Source organism: Apteryx mantelli, chromosome 39, assembly GCF_036417845.1.
Source record: "Apteryx mantelli isolate bAptMan1 chromosome 39, bAptMan1.hap1, whole genome shotgun sequence".
Lineage (NCBI taxonomy): Eukaryota > Metazoa > Chordata > Aves > Apterygiformes > Apterygidae > Apteryx > Apteryx mantelli.
In genome coordinates, this window is record NC_090016.1 from 43,102 (window position 1) to 62,385 (window position 19,284).

A 19,284-nucleotide genomic window follows, 5' to 3' on the forward strand; every position below is an offset into this window, starting at 1 on the left:
CTATTTGCATAAAGCCACCTCATTTGCATGGGGAGCCCCACCCCTTTCCCCCAGTCCCCACCAGTTCCCCCCAGCTCCCCCAGCGCCACCTTCTGGCCGCCTCCACTGCCAGGCCCCGCCCCCCGGTTCCAGGCCCCGCCCCCCTCCACACATGCCACGTCACCGCCAGGGGGCGGGGCCAAACACCCACCCCCGCCGCTCACCTTAAAGGGACAGTGCGCTGTTCCCGCCCCCCCCCCCCGGTTGTTATTATTTACTGCCGGCAGAAAATGCCTTAAAGGCAAAGCCGCGGCGGCCCCTTTAAGGGGAATTCTGGGATTGTTTTGGGGTTTTTTTGACTGCCCACATGACCGTGTTTTCGCCCAAAATGTTCCACCCCTCCACACCCACCCGGGACCCGCCCCCTTCTCGTGACCTCCCTGGGGAGGATCTCCTTAGCCCCGCCCCTGCTGCCTGGCCACACCCCTTCCCTGCTAGCCCTGCCCCCAGGCCCTTAGCTCCACCCCCTGAGCTGTGCCCCCGTGGGGCAGAGGCTCCCAGACGCCTGGGTCCCCTCCCGGACGCCTGGGCCCCTTGGAAGGGGTCAGTGGGGCTGATGGGGCAGAAGCACCTGGACGCCTGGGCCCCCTCTCAGATGCCTGGGTCCCTTGGAGAGGGACAGTGGGGGCCTATGGGGCAGAGGATCCCGGACGCCTGGGCCCTTCCCGGACACCTGGGCCCCTTGGAAAGGGGCTATGGGGCAGAGGCTCCTGGTCACCTGGGCCTCCTCCCGGACACCTGGGTCCCTTCCCCGGACGCCTGGGCCCCTTGGAGAGGGACAGTGGGGCTTATGAGGCAGAGACTCCCGGACGCCTGGGCCCCCTCCCGGACGCCTGGGTCCCTTGAGGACAGTGTGGCCCGTGGGTCGGCGCCGCCGGGGGGGGGGGAGGGAGGGGGGGTGACGTCGGGTCCCCCGGACGCCTGGGCTCGCCTGCGGCGGGGCCGGGCGCTGAGTCAGCGGGAGGGGAAAAGTGCTGAGCGGGGCCCGACGGAGCCACATCCTGCCGCCCCTCCCCCACCCGTCTGGCCACCCCGTCCCCCCCCCCCCAAACACACACCGGGGGGCCCAGGCGTCCGGGAGACCCCCATAACCCACCCCCCACCCCCAACCCCCCAGGGACCCAGGTGTCTGGGACACCCCGTTGTTGCGGGGGCCCAGGTGTCCGGGATAGCTCCAACCCCACGGAGGAGGGGGCCCAGGGGTCCGGGATGCCCCGTTGTTGGAGGGGCCCTGGCATCCGGGCCAGTCACCCATCGAGGGGACCCAGGCGTCCGGGACACCCCCCCTCCATGGACAACCCAAGTGTCTGGGACACCCCATCGTCAGGAAGGGGCCCAGGCGTCCGGAACACCCCATCATCGAGGGGCCCAGGCGTCCGGGCCAATCCCCCTTGTTGGAGGGACCCAGGCGTCCTGCCCCCCCTCCTCCGCCCCCCCCTCAGTGCAGCGCCGCCCGCGGCCGGCAGGGGCGCCCCCCCCCTCACCCCCCCCCCCCGACGGCGCCGCCCCCCCGGTGCCTTCGCCCGGCGCCGCCCGGCGCCGTCCAGAGCAGCGGCCGCGGCCCCGCCACCATGTCCCCGACGGCGCCGCTGCTGCTGCCGTTGCTGCTCGGCGCCCTGCCGCCGCCCGCCGCCCCCCAGCCCCGCTTCAGCCCCGAGGTGAGACCCGCCCCCCCCCCCTCCCCCGAGGGGCCCAGGCGTCCGGGGGTTTCAACCCCCTCCCAGGGGGCCCAGGAGTTCGGGAGCTTCAGCCCCCTCCTGGGGGGGCCCAGGTGTCCGGGGGTTTCAGCCCCTTCCTGGGGGGGCCCAGGCGTCCGGGGACTTCAGCCCGCTCTCGGGGGGCCCAGGCGTCCGGGGGCTGCAACCCCCCTCCCGAGGGGCCCAGGTGTCCGGGGGTTTCAGCCCCTTCCTGGGGGGGCCCAGGCGTCCGGGGACTTCAGCCCGCTCTCGGGGGGCCCAGGCGTCCGGGGGCTGCAACCCCCCTCCCGAGGGGCCCAGGCGTCCGGGGGTTTCAGCCCCCTCCTGGGGGGGCCCAGGCGTCCGGGGACTTCAGCCCGCTCTCGGGGGGCCCAGGCGTCCGGACAGCCCTGATCCCCGAGCGGACCCAGGAGTCCGGGTGGACTCTGAGCCCTCGAGGGGGCCCAGGTGTCCGGGCAGATCTGATCTCCGAGCGGACCCAGGTGTCCGAGTGGGACTCTGAGCCCTCGGCGGGAGGGACCCAGGCGTCCGGGGGCCTCTGGGCTGTCAGGGGGGGCCCAGGCGTCCGGGCAGACCCGATCCCCGAGCGGACCCAGGAGTCCGGGTGGCCCTAAACTCCTCAGCGGGACCCAGGCGTCCGGGCTGGGGGAATCGGAGTTCTCCGAGGGGCCCAGGCGTCCGGGGATCCCTCGTTTCCCCCCTTCACCCCCAACCAGGGGGCCCAGGAGTCCGGGACGGGACACTCCTCAGAGGGGCCCAGGCGTCCGGGGTTGAGGGCGGAGGGGAACTCGGAGCCCTCCGAGGGGCCCAGGCGTCCGGGGATCCCTCGTTTCCCCCCCACACACACACACACCACCCCCAACCAGGGGGCCCAGGCGTCCGGGATGGGCGACCCCTCCGAGGGGCCCAGGCGTCCGGGCCGCCCCGCCAGCTCGTCCCTTCCTTTGTTCCCGCCTTCCCCCCCCCCCGCCCCGCACTCCTCCGCCGGCCACGTTTCCCCCTTCCCTCCTTCCTCTTCCTCCGCCCGGGCTTTTTCCAGGCCCTCCCCTCCCCCCCCCCGCACTCCTCCGTTTTTCCCGTCTTTCGCTCTTCCGGATGCCGGAGGAGGAGGAGGAGGGGGGGGGTAAATTCCTCCACCCGTCTCCGTCCGTCCTTCTGTCTGTCCCGCTCTCCGGCTGTCTCGGCACCCCTCCGTCCATCCCGTCGTCCATCCCTCCATCTCTCCGTCTGTCCCTCGATCCATCCCTCCGTCCCTGCGTCCATCTCTCCGTCTCATCCCCCCATCTCTCCGTCCATCTGTCTGTCTATTCCTCTGTCCACCTCTCTGTCCATCTCTCCATCCATCCCTCCATGCCTCCGTCCATCTGTTCCTCCATCCATCCTTCTGTCCATCTCTCCATCTACTCCTCCATCCCTCTGTCCATCCATCCTTCTGCCCATTCCTCCATCCGTTCCCCCATCTCTGTGTCCATCTATTCCTCCATCCATCTCTCCGTCCATCTCTCCGTCCATCGCTCTGTCCATCGCTCTGTCCATCTCTCCATCTGTTCCTCCATCTCTCCATCCATCCCTCTATTCCTCCAACCATCTCTCCATCCATCTCTCCATCCATCCCTCTGTCCATCCATCTCTTCATCCATTCCTCCATCCATCTCTCCATGTCTCCATCCATCTCTCCATCCATCTCTCCATCTGTCCCTCCATCCATCCATCCGTCCGTCCGTCCCTCCCCACCCCCCCTCCCTCCCCCGCTCCCCCCCCTCCCTCCTCCCTCCGTCCAACTTTCCATCCCTCCCTCTGCCAAGCCGCCTCCCTCCCTCCCTCCCTCTGCCGGCGAGGGGGGGCCCAGGCGTCCGGGCCAAGACCAGAGGGGGCCCCGGCATCCCCGGGAACCCAACTGCGACCTGGGACCGGGAAATGGGGAAAGGCGGGGGGGGATCGGGAATGGGGGAGGCGGGACAGACGGACGAGTCACGGGGAAGAGGAGGAGGAGGGAGAGGGACGAAGAAAGGGGGGGGAGAGCGGTCACGGGACGCGCGCGGGGGCGGTAATTGCCGGTTGCCATCCCGGGAGGCGGTTTGCGGCCGCGGGGAGGGGATAATTCGGGAACGCGGATGTGGGGACGGACGGACGGGATGGGACCCGACGATGCCGACGCCGCGTCCCGTTCCTGCCCCCGCGGCCGCAGGCCTGGCTGCAGCAATACGGCTACCTGCCCCCCGGCGACCTGCGCACCCACACGCAGCGCTCGCCTCAGTCGCTCTCGGCCGCCCTCGCCGCCATGCAGCGCTTCTACGGGCTCGCCGTCACCGGCACCGCCGACCCCGACACCCTCAAGTGAGTCCCCGCTGCGCCCGTGCGGGGCGTCCGGGCTGGTCCCGGGGGGCAGAGGGTCCCTCGGGAAGCCCCCCATGGAAGTGGGGTTGGAGGTCCTCCAAGAACCATGGATGGATGTGGGGTTGGTGGTCCTCCAAGAACCATGGATGGATGTGGGGTTGGAGGTCCTCCAGACATCCCCCATGGAAGTGGGGTTGGAGGTCCTCCAAGCACCCATAGAATTGGGAGGGTCTAGGCCCTCCAAGAACCACCAATAGATGTGAGGTTGGAGGTCCTCCAGCCGTCCCCCATGGAGGTGGGGTTGGAGGTCCTCTGAGAACCACGGATGGATGTGGGGTTGGAGGTCCTCCAAGAACCACCAATAGATTTGGGGTTGGAGGTTCTCCGAGAACCACCAATGGATGTGGGGTTGGAGGTCCTCCAGCCATCCCCCATGGAAGTGGCGTCGGACGTCCTCCAAGAACCACTGATGGGAGTGGGGTTGTAGGTTCTTCAAGCACCCATATAAGTGGGGGGTGAAGGTCCTCCAAGCACCATGAGTGGCAGTGGGGTTGGAGGTCCTTCAGCCATCCCTGATGGAAGTGGGGTTGTAGGTGCTTCCAAGCACCCATAGAAGTGGGGGTGTAGGTCCTCCGAGCACCGCAAACAGCAGTGGGGTTGGAGGTCCTCCAGCCATCCCCCATGGAAGTGGGGTTGGAGGTCCTCCAAGCACCACCCAGAGCGGTAGGGCTGTAGGTCCTCCAACCATCCCCGACGGAAGTGGGGGCTTAAGTCCTCCAATCACCACCGATGGCAAGTGGGGTTGTGGGTCCTCCAACCACCACCGACAGAAGTGGGGTTGTCAGTCCTCCCACCATCTCCAGCAGTAGTGGGGGAGGGGGCACAAGTCCTCCAACCATCCCCAACCACGGTGGGGTTGTCGGTCCTCCAACCACTGCCAAGGCTCTTTGGGTTCTAGGTCCTCCGTGATGGAGGATATCTGGGCTCTAGGTCCTCCAGCTGGGTTTCTAGGTCCTCCAACTGGGGTTCTAGGTTCTCCAACTGGGGTTCTAGGTCCTCCAGCTGGGTCTCAGGGTCCTCCAGCTGGGGTTCTAGGTCCTCCAGCTGTATCTCAGGGTCCTCCAGCTGGGGTTCTAGGTCCTCCCACTGGGGTTCTAGGTCCTCCAACCAGGTTTCTAGGACCTCCAACCCTCCCCAATGTCCCCGTTGGGGCCGACACCACCCCCGGGCTGGGTCGGGGTGGGGGTGGAAGGGGTCGTACCCCGCTCTGAGCCCCCCCCCCCCAACACCCCCCCCCCCGACCTCCAGGGCCATGCGACGTCCCCGCTGCGGCGTCCCGGATAAGTTCGGGGCGGAGATCAAGGCCAACGTGCGGCGCCGGCGCTACGCCATCCAGGGCATGAAGTGGGAGCACCAGGAGATCACCTTCTGGTGAGGCCACGGGCGGCCGGGGCGTGGGGTGGGGCCGGGCCGGGTCGGGTCGAGGACGTGGTACTCACGGCGGGGGGGTCTCCACCACCGGCAGCATCCAGAACTACACGCCGAAGGTGGGGGAGGCCGGCACGTTCGGGGCCATCCGGCGGGCCTTCGCGGTGTGGGCCGCGGTGACCCCGCTGCGCTTCCGGGAGGTGCCCTACGGGGAGGTGCGGCAGGGCCGGGCCCCGCAGGCGGACATCATGATCTTCTTCGCCGAGGGCTTCCACGGCGACAGCACCCCCTTCGACGGCGAGGGCGGCTTCCTGGCCCACGCCTACTTCCCCGGGCCCCACATCGGTGGCGACACCCACTTCGACGGCGCCGAGCCCTGGACCGCCCGCAACGACGACCTCAGCGGTGAGCGGGGGCGGCCCGGGGAGGGGACGGAGGGGACGTAGAGGTGTCCTCAGCCCAATCCTGGGCCATCCTCGGCCCAATCGGGGACGTGGAGGTGTCCTCGGCCCAATCCTGGCTGTTCTTGGCCCAGTTGGGGACATGGAGACGTCCTCGGCCCAATTCTGGCTGTCCTTGGCCCAATCAGGGATGTAGAGGTGTCCTCAACCCAATCTGGGCCATCCTTGGCCCAGTCAGGGACATAGAGACATCCTCGGCCCAATCCTTGGTTGTTCTCGGCCCAATCGGGGACATGGAGGTGTTCTCGGCCCAATCCTGGCTGTCCTTGGCCCAATCAGGGCTGTAGAGGTGTCCTCGGCCCAATCCCAGCCATCCTTGGCCCAATCGGGGACGTAGAGGTGTCCTTGGCCCAATCACGGGCTGTTCTTAGCCCAATCAGGGACATAGAGGTGTCCTCAGCCCAATCCTGGGCTGTCCTTGGCCCAACTGGGGACATGGAGGTGTCCTCGGCCCAATCTCAGCTGTCCTCAGTCCAATGAGGTCCATAGCAGTGTCCTCGGCCCAATCCTGGGTTGTTCTTGGCCCAATCGGGGACATAGAGGTGTCCTTGGCCCAATCCTGGCCATCCTCAGCCCAATCGGGGACGTAGAGGTGTCCTCGGCCCAATCAGGGACATGGGACCATCCTCGGGCCAATTCTGGACCATCCTCGGCCCAATCTGGGCCATCCTTGGCCCAATCGGGGACATAGAGGTGTCCTTGGCCCAATCCTGGCCATCCTCAGCCCAATCGGGGACGTAGAGGTGTCCTCAGCCCAATCAGGGACATGGGACCATCCTCGGGCCAATTCTGGACCATCCTCGGCCCAATTGGGGACATAGAGGTGTCCTTGGCCCAATCCTGGGCCGTTCTTGGCCCAATCAGGGATGTAGAGGTGTCCTCGGCCCAATCTGGGCTGTCCTTGGCCCTATCAGGGACGTAGAGGTGTCCTCGGCCCAATCCTGGCTGTTCTTGGCCCAATTGGGGACGTAGAGGTGTCCTCGGCCCAATCCTGGTCATCCTCGGCCCAATCCGGGACATAGAAGTGTTCTCGTCCCAATCCCGGCCGTCCTTGGCCCAATCGGGGACGTAGAGGTGTCCTCGGCCCAATCGGGGACATGGGACAGTCCTCGGCCCAATTCTGGACCATCCTCGGCCCAATCGGGGACTTGGGACCTTCCTCGGCCCAATCCTGGCCATCCTTGGCCCAATCGGGGACATAGAGGTGTCCTCAGCCCAATCGGGTCCACAGGGCCCTCCTGTCACCCCCTCCCACCCCCCGCGTCCCCTCCCCGGACCCCAGTGACCCCCGAGTCCCCCCCCGACAGGCAACGACCTCTTCCTGGTGGCGGTGCACGAGCTGGGCCACGCGCTGGGGCTGGAGCACTCCAGCGACCCCTCGGCCATCATGGCCCCCTTCTACCAGTGGATGGACACGGAGGCCTTCGTCCTGCCCGACGACGACCGCCGCGGCATCCAGCAGCTCTACGGTCCGGCCCCCCCGTGTCCCCAACGTCCCCGTCCCTGTCCCCGCGGTCCCCTCCCCATCCTTGTCCCCCTAACCGGTTGCCATCCCTGTCCCCGTCTCCCTGCCTCCATAATCGAGTCCCCATGTCCCTTTCTCCGTCCCCACGGCCTCATCCTTGGTGTCCTCGTTCCCGTCCTGGTGTCCCTGTCCCCGTCCCCATGTCCTTGTCCCTGTCCCAGTATCCTTGTCCCCATCCCAGTATCCCTGTGCCCCTCCTGGTGTCCTTGTCCCTGTCCCAGTATCCTTGTCCCCGTCCCAGTATCCCTGTCCCTGTCCCAGTATCCTTGTCCCCATCCTGGTGTCCTTGTTCCCATCCCAGTGTCCCTGTCGCCGTCCCAGTATCCTTGTCCCCATCCTGGTGTCCTTGTCCCTGTCCCAGTATCCTTGTCCCCATCCCAGTATCCCTGTCCCCATCTTGGTGTCCTTGTCCCCATCCCAGTTTCCTTGTTCCCATCGCAGTATCCTTGTCCCCATCCTGGTGTCCTTGTTCCCATCCCAATATCCTTGTCCCCGTCCCAGTATCCTTGTCCCCTCCCAATATCCTTGTCCCCATCCTGGTGTCCTTCTCCCCATCCCAATATCCTTGTCCTCATCCCAGTATCCCTGTCCCCATCCCAGTATCCTTGTCCCCATCCTGGTGTCCTTGTCCCCGTCCCACCACCCTTGTCCCCGTCCCAGTATCCCTGTCCCCGTCCCAGTATCCCTGTCCTGGTGTCCTTGTCCCCATCCTGGTGTCCTTGTTCCCATCCCAGTATCCTTGTCCCCGTCCCAGTATCCCTGTCCCCGTCCCAGTATCCCTGTCCTGGTGTCCTTGTCCCCATCCTGGTGTCCTTCTCCCCATCCCAATATCCTTGTCCCTGTCCCAGTATCCTTGTCCCCATCCCAACATCCTTGCCCCCATCCTGGTGTCCTTGTTCCTGTCCCAGTATCCTTGTCCCTCTCCCAGTGTCCTTGTCCCCATCCTGGTGTCCTTGCTCCCATCCCAATATCCTTGTCCCCATCCCAGTGTCCCTGTCCCTGTCCCAGTATCCTTGTCCCCGTCCCAGTATCCCTGTCCCCATCCCAGTATCTTTGTCCCCATCCCAGTATCCCTGTCCCCGTCCCCGTGACCTTCTCCCCATCCCCGTCCCACCACGTCCCACCACGTCCCCAATGGCGTCCTTGCCCCCCGCGTCCCTCTCCTGGACCCTGTCACCATGCTCCGGTGATGTCCCGGCGCCCCGTGTCCCCCTTCCAACCCCGGGTGCTGCCGGTGTCCCCGCAGGCAGCGGGACGGGGACGGGGCCCAGCCGGGCGCCCCCGGGTCACCCCCGCACCACGGCCCGGCCCCACGGCCCCGACCGGCCCCCCGGGCCCCCCTACGGCCCCCGCATCTGCGATGGCAACTTCGACACCATCGCCATGCTCCGCGGGGAGATGTTTGTCTTCAAGGTGGGGTGGGGCGGGAGGGACGCGAGGACGGGGACAGGGACGTGGGGTTGGGGACGTGGGGATGGGGACATGGAGATGGGGACGTGGGGATGGAGACATGGGGATGGAGATTGGGATGTGGGGATGGAAAGGGGGATGTGGGGACGGAGATGAGATGGGGCTGGAGATGGGGACGTGGGGATGGAGATGGGGACATGGGAATGGAGACATGGAAATGGGGACATGGGGATGAGGATGTGGGAAGGGGGACAGGGACATTGGGATGGAGACATAGAGATGGGGACATGGGGCTGGAGATGGAGACGTGGGGATGGAGACATGGGGATGGAGATAGGGACATGGATGGAGATGGGAACATAGGGTTAAGGACATGGGAAGTGGGATGGGGACATGGGGATGGAGCCATGGAGATGAGGACATGGGGATGGAGATGGAGACATGGAGATGAAGACGTGGGAAGGGGGATGGAGCCATGGAGATGGGGACATGGGGATAGAGATGGGGACATGGAGACGGGGACATGGGGATGGAGATAGGGATGTGGATGGAGATGGGAACATGGGGATAAGGACATGGGAAGGGGGACGGGGACATGGGGACGGAGCCATGGAGATGAGGACATGGGGATGGAGATGGTGACATGGGGATGGAGACATGGGGATGGGAACATGGGGATGGAGATGGGGACATGGAGACGGGGACATGGGGATGGAGATAGGGATGTGGATGGAGATGGGAACATGGGGATAAGGACATGGGAAGGGGGACGGGGACATGGGGACGGAGCCACGGAGATGAGGACATGGGGATGGAGATGGGGACATGGGGATGGAGATGGGGACATGGAGACGGGGACATGGGGATGGAGATAGGGACGTGGATGGAGATGGGAACATGGGGATAAGGACATGGGAAGGGGGACGGGGACATGGGGACGGAGCCATGGAGATGAGGACATGGGGATGGAGATGGTGACATGGGGATGAGGACGTGGGGATGGAGATGGGGACATGGGGATGGAGATGGGGACATGGAGATGAGGACGTGGGGATGGAGATGGGGACATGGGGATGGACACATGGGGATGGAGATAGGGACGTGGATGGAGATGGGAACATGGGGATGGAGATGGGGACAGGGGCATCCCCGGGACAGGGATGGGGACATCCCCGGCCTCCTCGGGGCGGTGGTGGGGCCGGCGCCGTCCCCGTCCGTCCGTCCGTCCCCGTGGCGGTGGCGGCGACGGTGACGTCCGCGCGGCGGTGGCAGGAGCGGTGGTTCTGGCGCGTGCGGGACCGGCGGGTGATGGACGGCTACCCGCTGCCCATCGGGCACTTCTGGGTGGGGCTCCCGGGCAGCATCAGCACCGCCTACGAGAGGAAGGACGGCAAGTTCGTCTTCTTCAAAGGTACCGGCGGGGACGTGGGGGACGCGGGACGCGGGGACGGGGATGGGGCTGTGGGGATGGAGACGGGAGGATGAGGTCATGGGGATGGAGACATGGGGACGTGGATGGAGATGGGGACGTGGGGCTGGAGATGGGGACTTGGGGATGGAGACATGGAGATGGGGACATGGGGAAGGGACCAAGGACATGGAGGTGGGGACATGGGGAATGGGGTCATGGGGAGGGGGACATGGGGCTGGAGATGGGGACGTGTGGAGGGGGACATGGGGATGGAGATGTGCTGATGGAGACATGGGGATGAAGGTAAGAACATGGGGATGGAGATGGGGACGTGGGGAAGGGACCAAGGACATGGAGATGGAGACATGGGGATGGGGTCATGGGGAGGGGGACATGGGGATGAAGGTGGGGACATGGGGATGGAGATAGGGACATGAGGAAGGGAACAAGGACATGGAGATGGGGACATGGGGATGGAGATATGGAGATGGGGATGAGGTCGTGGGGAAGGGACCAAGGACATGGAGATGGAGACATGGGGATGGGGACATGGGAATGAAGGTGGGGACATGGGGATGGAGATATGGGGATGGGGATGAGGACATGGGGAAGGGACCAAGGCCATGGAGATGGGGACGTGGGCATGGGGACATGGGGACGAAGACATGGGGAAGGGACCAAGGACATGGAGATGGGGACGTGGGGACAGTGTCGGGGACACAGGGGTGAGGACACAGCGATGAAGAACGTGAGGCCAGGACCACGGGATGGTGCTGGGGACACGGTGCTGGGGCCACCATGACGGGCAGCCAGCTGGGGCCACCTGAGGGTGGTGGCGGTGGTGGTGGTGGTGGGGGGGTGGCCCGTCCCCTCGCCGGTGACGCGGGCGGGCGCAGGGGACAGGCACTGGGTGTTCGACGAGGCGGCGCTGGAGCCCGGCTACCCGCGGCCGCTGCGCGAGCTGGGCCGGGGCGTCCCCACCGACCGCATCGACGCCGCCCTCCTCTGGCTGCCCAGCGGCAAGACCTACTTCTTCCGCGGCAACAAGTAGGTGGCCTCCCCGTCACCTCCCTGCCACCTCCCTGCCACCTCCTGCCACCTCCCTGCCACCTTCCTGGGTCAATCAGGACCTCCTGCCACCTCCTGCCACCTCCCTGCCACCTTCCTGGGTCAATCAGGACCTCCTGCCACCTCCTGCCACCTCCCTGCCACCTTGCTGGGTCAATCAGGACCTCCTGCCACCTCCTGCCACCTCCCTGCCACCTTCCTGGGTCAATCAAGACCTCCTGCCACCTCCCTGCCACCTCCTGCCAACTCCCTGCCGCCTTCCTGGGTCAACCAGGACCTCCTGCCACCTCCCTGCCACCTCCCTGCCACCTTGCTGGGTCAATCAGGACCTCCTGCCACCTCCTGCCACCTCCCTGCCACCTCCTGCCAACTCCCTGCCACCTTCCTGGGTCAACCAGGACCTCCTGCCACCTCCTGCCACCTCCTGCCAACTCCCTGCCACCTCCCTGCCACCTTCCTGGGTCAATCAGGACCTTCTGCCACCTCCTGCCAACTCCCTGCCACCTTCCTGGGTCAACTGGGGCCTCCTGCCACCTTCCTGGGTCAACCACGACCTCCTGCCACCTCCCTGCCACCTCCTGCCACCTCCTGCCACCTCCTGCCACCTCCCTGCCACCTCCCTGCCACCTTGCTGGGTCAACCAGGACCTCCTGCCACCTCCTGCCACCTCCCTGCCACCTCCTGCCACCTCCTGCCACCTCCTGCCAACTCCCTGCCACCTTCCTGGGTCAACCGGGGCCTCCTGCCACCTCCTGCCAACTCCCTGCCACCTCCCTGCCACCTTCCTGGGTCAATCAGGACCTTCTGCCACCTCCTGCCACCTCCCTGCCACCTTCCTGGGTCAACCGGGGTCTCCTGCCACCTCCGTGGGTCAACCAGGACCTCCTGCCACCTCCCCGTCACCTCCTGCCACCTCCTGCCACCTCCCTGCCACCTTCCTGGGTCAACCTGGGTCTCCTGCCACCTCCCTGTCACCTCCCCGCCACCTTTCTGCCACCTTCCTGGGTCAACCAGGACCTCCTGCCACCTCCTCGTCACCTCCTGCCACCTCCTGCCAACTCCCTGCCACCTTCCTGGGTCAACCTGGGTCTCCTGCCACCTCTATGGGTCAACCAGGACCTCCTGCCACCTCCCTGCCACCTCCTGCCACCTCCCTGCCACCTTCCTGGGTCAACCTGGGTCTCCTGCCACCTCTATGGGTCAACCAGGGCCTCCTGCCACCTCCCCAGGGCCCCCAGAGCCTGGTGGCACCTCCCCGCCCCCGTGTCCCACGTGACGTTCCCCATCCCCGTGTCCCACGCGACACCCCCATCCCCATGTCCTGGGTGATGTCCCCGTCCTCGCGCCCCCGGGTGACGTCACGGCGCCTCGGGTGACGTCACGGCGCCCCGGGTGACGTCGCGTCGCGGCAGGTACTACCGCTTCAACGAGGACACCCGCTCCGTGGACCCCGACTACCCCAAGGGCATCGAGGTGTGGGGCGGCGTCCCCGAGTCCCCCCGCGGCGCCTTCATGGGCTCCGACGACGGTGAGGGACGCGGGGTGGAGGGGACGTGGGGGACATCAGGGACATGGGGGGGACGTGGAGGACGTGGGCATGGGGGGGCATCAGGGACGTGGTGGACGTGGGGGGACATTGGGGGGACAACGCTGTGTCCTAACCGGCATCTCTCTTCTCTCCCTGCCCCCCTGTGCCCCCCATGTCCCTCCATGTCCCCCCATGTCCTTCTTCTTCTCTGTCCCTCCATGTCCATGTCCCCCATGTCCTCATGTCCTCCATGTCCCCCATGTCCTTCATGACCCCCATGTCCTACCACATCCCTCCGTGTCCCCATGTCCTACCACATCCCTCCATGTCCACATGTCCTCCATGACCCCCATGTCCTACCACATCCCTCCGTGTCCCCATGTCCTCCATGACCCCCATGTCCTACCACATCCCTCCGTGTCCCCATGTCCTCCATGACCCCCATGTCCTACCACCTCCCTCCATGTCCCCATGTCCTCCATGACCCCCATGTCCTACCACATCCCTCCGTGTCCCCATGTCCTCCATGACCCCCATGTCCTACCACATCCCTCCATGTCCCCATGTCCTCCATGACCCCCCATGTCCTCCCACATCCCTCCATGTCCTCATGTCCTCCATGTCCCCCATGTCCTCCATGACCCCCATGTCCTACCACCTCCCTCCATGTCCCCATGTCCTCCATGACCCCCATGTCCTACCACATCCCTCTATGTCCCCATGTCCTCCATGACCCCCATGTCCTACCACATCCCTCCATGTCCCCATGTCCTCCATGACCCCCATGTCCTACCACATCCCTCCGTGTCCCCATGTCCTCCATGACCCCCATGTCCTACCACATCCCTCTGTGTCCCCATGTCCTCCATGACCCCCATGTCCTACCACCTCCCTCCATGTCCCCATGTCCTCCATGACCCCCATGTCCTACCACATCCCTCTATGTCCCCATGTCCTCCATGACCCCCATGTCCTACCACATCCCTCCATGTCCCCATGTCCTCCATGACCCCCATGTCCTACCACATCCCTCCGTGTCCCCATGTCCTCCATGACCCCCATGTCCTACCACATCCCTCTGTGTCCCCATGTCCTCCATGACCCCCCATGTCCTACCACCTCCCTCCGTGTCCCCATGTCCTCCATGATCCCCATGTCCTACCACATCCCTCCGTGTCCCCATGTCCTCCATGACCCCCATGTCCTACCACATCCCTCCGTGTCCCCATGTCCTCCATGACCCCCATGTCCTACCACCTCCCTCCATGTCCCCATGTCCTCCATGACCCCCATGTCCTACCACATCCCTCCGTGTCCCCATGTCCTCCATGACCCCCATGTCCTACCACATCCCTCCATGTCCCCATGTCCTCCATGACCCCCCATGTCCTACCACATCCCTCCATGTCCCCATGTCCTCCATGACCCCCATGTCCTACCACATCCCTCCGTGTCCCCATGTCCTTCATGACCCCCATGTCCTCCATGACCCCCATGTCCTACCACATCCCTCCGTGTCCCCATGTCCTCCATGACCCCCATGTCCTACCACATCCCTCTATGTCCCCATGTCCTCCATGACCCCCATGTCCTACCACATCCCTCTATGTCCCCATGTCCTCCATGACCCCCATGTCCTACCACATCCCTCCGTGTCCCCATGTCCTCCATGACCCCCCATGTCCTCCATGACCCCCATGTCCTACCACATCCCTCCGTGTCCCCATGTCCTCCATGACCCCCCATGTCCTCCATGACCCCCATGTCCTACCACATCCCTCCGTGTCCCCATGTCCTCCATGACCCCCATGTCCTACCACATCCCTCCGTGTCCCCATGTCCTCCATGACCCCCATGTCCTACCACATCCCTCTGTGTCCCCATGTCCTCCATGACCCCCCATGTCCTCCATGACCCCCATGTCCTACCACATCCCTCCGTGTCCCCATGTCCTCCATGACCCCCATGTCCTACCACATCCCTCCGTGTCCCCATGTCCTCCATGACCCCCATGTCCTACCACATCCCTCCGTGTCCCCATGTCCTCCATGACCCCCATGTCCTACCACATCCCTCCGTGTCCCCATGTCCTCCATGACCCCCATGTCCTACCACATCCCTCCGTGTCCCCATGTCCTCCATGACCCCCCATGTCCTACCACATCCCTCCGTGTCCCCATGTCCTCCATGACCCCCCATGTCCTACCACATCCCTCCATGTCCCCATGTCCTTCATGACCCCCATGTCCTACCACATCCCTCCGTGTCCCCATATCCTCCATGACCCCCATGTCCTACCACCTCCCTCCGTGTCCCCATGTCCTCCATGACCCCCATGTCCTACCACATCCCTCCGTGTCCCCATGTCCTCCATGACCCCCATGTCCTACCACATCCCTCCGTGTCCCCATGTCCTCCATGACCCCCATGTCCTCCATGACCCCCATGTCCTACCACATCCCTCCGTGTCCCCATGTCCTCCATGACCCCCATGTCCTCATGTCCTCCATGTCCTACCACATCCCTCCGTGTCCCCATGTCCTCCATGACCCCCATGTCCTTCATGACCCCCATGTCCTACCACATCCCTCCGTACCCCCATGTCCTCCATGAACCCCATGTCCTCCACATCCCTCCATACCCCCATGTCCTCCATGTCCCCCATGTCCCCACGACCCCCATGTCCCTGTGACCCCCACGCACTCCACGACCCCCACATCTCCCCACATCCCTCCATACCCCCGTCCCCCCCCACACACACCTCCACCCCACCCCACGTCCCACCCCACGTCCCACCCCACAGCCTTCACCTACTTCTACAAGGGCGGCCGCTACTGGCAGTTCGACAACCAGCAGCTGCGGGTGGCCCCGGGTTACCCCAAATCGGTGCTGCGGGACTGGCTGGGCTGCGGGGGCCGCCGGGGGGGCGGCGGCGACGACGACGAGCCCCACGGTGGCGGGGACGACGGGGACGTCACCCCACCGCCGGGCGGTGGCGGTGGCGGCGGTGGGGACACCGAGGTCATCGTCATCGAGGTGGGGTCCGGGCCGGGCGCCGTGGCCCTGCCCCTGGCGTTGGTGTTGGCAGCCGGGGGGCTGGCGGTCGGGGCTTTGCTCTGCCGCCGCCGCGGGCCCCCCAAGCGCCTGCTCCACTGCCAGCGCTCCCTGCTGCCGCGCGTCTAGCCACGCCCCCCCTTCTGCCCTCAGCCACGCCCCTCACACCTCCCAGGCCACGCCCTCCTCCCTCCTGCCTCTTCCCCTGCCTCCTTCCTTCCTGCGATGGGGTTACTGCCCCCCCCGTTGTGGCTGCTCTGCTCCAGGTTGGGATCCCGGTGGCCACGCCCCCACGAGGAGGCCACGCCCACAAGGGTGGATACACCCACCACAAAGGCCACGCCCCCTCCTGCCTCTTCCTTCCTGGGATGGGGTTGCTGCCCCCCCTGTTGTGGCTGCTCTGCTCCAGGTGGGGGACCCGGTGGCCACACCCCCAGGAGGACACTCCCACAAGGACACGCCCACCTCTCAAATGGACACGCCCACATCACAGGCCACACCCCCCTTCCTGCCCCTTCCCCTGCCCCTTCCCCTGCCTCTTTCCTTCCTGGACTGGGGCTGCCCCCTTGTTGTGGTTGCTTTGCTCCAGGTGGAAGCCCGGTGGCCACGCCCCCAGGAGGCCACTCCCACAAGGCCACGCCCCCATCCCTCCTGCCTCTTCCCCTGCCTCCTTCCTTCCTGGACTGGGGCTGCCCCCTTGTTGTGGTTGCTCTGCTCCAGGTGGGGGACCTGGTGGCCACGCCCACCCCGGAGGCCACTCCCACAAGGACACGCCCCATATCAGGACACGCCCCCCTCCTGCCCCTTCCCCTGCCTCCTTCCTTCTTGGACTGGGGCTGCCCGCTTGTTGTGGTTGCTCTGCTCCAGGTGGGGGACCTGGTGGCCACGCCCCCCCGGAGGAGGCCACTCCCCCAGGAGGCCACTCCCACAAGGACACGCCCCAGATCAGGCCAAGCCCCCCTCCTGCCCCTTCCCCTGCCTCCTTCCTTCTTGGACTGGGGCTGCCTCCTCTTGTGGTTGCTCTGCTCCAGGTGGGGGACCTGGTGGCCACGCCCCCACGAGGAGGCCACGCCCCCATGGAGCCACGTCCACCACCCAGGCCACGCCCCCCCTGCCTCTTCCCCTGCCTCCTTCCTTCCCAGGATGGGGCTGCTGCCCCCTGTTGTGGTTGCTCTGCTCCCTCCTGGGCATGGCCCCTCCCACAGCCCTTGGGTGGCCCATGGGAGCCTGGTGGCCACACCCACAAGGGTGGACACGCCCCCTATTGAGCCACGCCCACAGGGAGACCACACCCACAAGGGTGGACACGCCCCCAAGGTGGCCACATATCCCCCCAAGGAGGGGGACTGTGGCCATGGCCACACCCCCCAAGGAGGCCACGCCCCCACCTGGAGCCACACCCGCAATGGGGGACACGCCCCTGCATAAGCCACGCCCCCACGCCCCCACCTGGGGAGGCCCCTCCCACCCACAGCCCCTCTGCCGCATCCGGGGGGGGGGGGGCTCTGCCTGGGTTCCTGGTGGCCACGCCCCCAGGAGGCCCCCTCCCACTTGGAGGCCCCGCCCCCCTTTGCAGGAAAGCAGGGGGTGGGGCCTGGCTTGGCCCCGCCCTCCCCTTCCTTATGGTGCTCTGGGCGGGGCCGGTGAGGGGGCCACGCCCCCCTCCCTGCACCCACGTGTGAGGGTGGGCGGGGCTTCCCCCTGACCCCGCCCCCTTCCTCCTCCTCCTCCCCCCTGGGAGCCGCGCTGGGCGCGCCCAGGTTGGGGGGGGGAGGGGTCATGACCCTGCCCCCCCGGCCCCGCCTCTGACCTCGCTGGGAAAGGTCAGAGGTCAGCCCCGCCCGCTTGAGGAGGTGTGGGCGGAGCCGATGCGGGAGCCACACCCCCCCTGCAGGGCCAGGAGGAGGGGGAGGAGCTGCAGGTCACGTGACCCTCCCCCAAGCCCCGCCCACCCACCCACCCCCTCCCACCACAGAAGGGGGCGGGGCCATCTGTAGAGCGGAGGCCCCCCGATTGGCTGGCTCCGGGCATGGGGGCGGGGCCGAGGTGGGCAGGGGGAAAGGGGGCGGGGCTGCCTACGCAAACGAGGCCTATGCAAACGAAGGGGGCGGGGCCGACCGAGCTATGCAAATGGGATGGGTGGGTGGGGCTATGCAAATGAGGGGCGGGGCCCGCTGTACATAGGGGCGCGGGGGGAGTTTTAGGGGGGATTTTGGGGGTTATTTGGGTTGGGTTTTTTTTACCGTTTTCGGGGATTTTTTTCGGGGGGGTTTCGGAGGGGCCCGACCCCCCCCCTCCCCCATCCTGCTGGGCGGGACTTGGGGGGGGGAGGGGCCGCCCCGGACGCCTGGGCCCCCCGCGAACCCCCGGGGGGGGGTGGGGGGGTGGGAGGGGGAGGGGGGCGGGAGGGGAGAGACCCCTCCCCCCTCCCCCAGGACACGGACGAGTTAATAATTAATAATTAATTAATAATAATTAATAAAGAAAGGCCCGGAAAGGAGGCTGCCGCCGTGCTGGGGGCTACTGGGAGGGAACTGGAGGGGTCTGGCAGTTACTGGGAGGGAACTGGGGGCTACTTGGAGGCACTGGGGGTTACTGGGAGGCACTGGGGGGTTATTGGGAGGCACTGGGATGAGACTGGGGGCTACTGGGAGGCACTGGGGGGTTAGTGGGAGGCACTGGGAGCTACTGGGAGGCACTGGGAGAGGGCAGGGGGCTACTGGGGGGCCCTGGGGGCTACTGGGCAGGGATTGGGATGAGACTGGGGGCTACTGGGAGACACTGGGAGGCACTGGGGGGTTACTGGGAGGCACTGGGAGGCACTGGGGGGGTACTGGGGGGCACTGGGAGAGGGCAGGGAGCTACTGGGGGGCCCTGGGGGCTACTGGGCAGGGACTGGGGGGTCACTGGGGGTTACTGGGAGACACTGGGGGGTTACTGGGGGTTACTGGGAGGTGCTGGGGGTTTACTGGGAGGCACTGGGACGAGACTGGGGGCTACTGGGAGACACTGGGAGGCACTGGGGGGTTACTGGGAGGCACTGGGAGAGGGTAGGGAGCTACTGGGGGCCCTGGGGGTTACTGGGAGGCACTGGGGGGGTTACTGGGGGTTACTGGGAGGCACTGGGGGGGTTACTGGGGGTTACTGGGAGGCGCTGGGAGGGGCCGGGCTGGCGCCGGCGCGGGTCGCGTGCCTGGGCCGGGCGCCCGAGCGCTGAGCTCAGCGTTGCCGCACAGCTGGCGCCGCCGGGGCCACATCTGGAGCGGGGGGGGGGGGGAGGGGAGGGGAGGGGAGGGGCCGGCACGTGATGGGGCCCAGGCGTCCGG

General features: G+C 66.3%; 1 protein-coding gene across 1 annotated transcript; it reads left to right on the forward strand.

Annotated features, from left to right (window-relative positions):
* The first annotated feature begins 1,576 nt into the window (after nt 1–1,576).
* On the forward strand, nt 1,577–17,932 carry LOC136995179 (matrix metalloproteinase-14-like). Its single transcript, XM_067314993.1, has 10 exons — nt 1,577–1,697; nt 3,925–4,073; nt 5,382–5,504; nt 5,599–5,906; nt 7,270–7,431; nt 8,734–8,900; nt 10,170–10,308; nt 11,205–11,355; nt 12,789–12,904; nt 15,708–17,932. The coding sequence occupies exons 1-10, from the start codon at nt 1,611–1,613 to the stop codon at nt 16,085–16,087; spliced, it is 1,782 nt and encodes a 593-aa protein (XP_067171094.1). The 5' UTR covers nt 1,577–1,610; the 3' UTR covers nt 16,088–17,932.
* The last annotated feature ends 1,352 nt before the right edge of the window (nt 17,933–19,284 follow it).

What these genes read in the sequence shown, in the direction of transcription:
- LOC136995179 (XM_067314993.1), top strand. Translation starts at nt 1,611, where the DNA reads ATGTCCCCGACGGCGCCGCTGCTGCTGCCGTTGCTGCTCGGCGCCCTG. An exon ending in CACCAGGAGATCACCTTCTG is followed by an intron (nt 5,505 to 5,598) that starts GTGAGGCCACGG and finishes CACCACCGGCAG; the next exon opens with CATCCAGAACTACACGCCGA. An exon ending in TACTTCTTCCGCGGCAACAA is followed by an intron (nt 11,356 to 12,788) that starts GTAGGTGGCCTC and finishes GCGTCGCGGCAG; the next exon opens with GTACTACCGCTTCAACGAGG.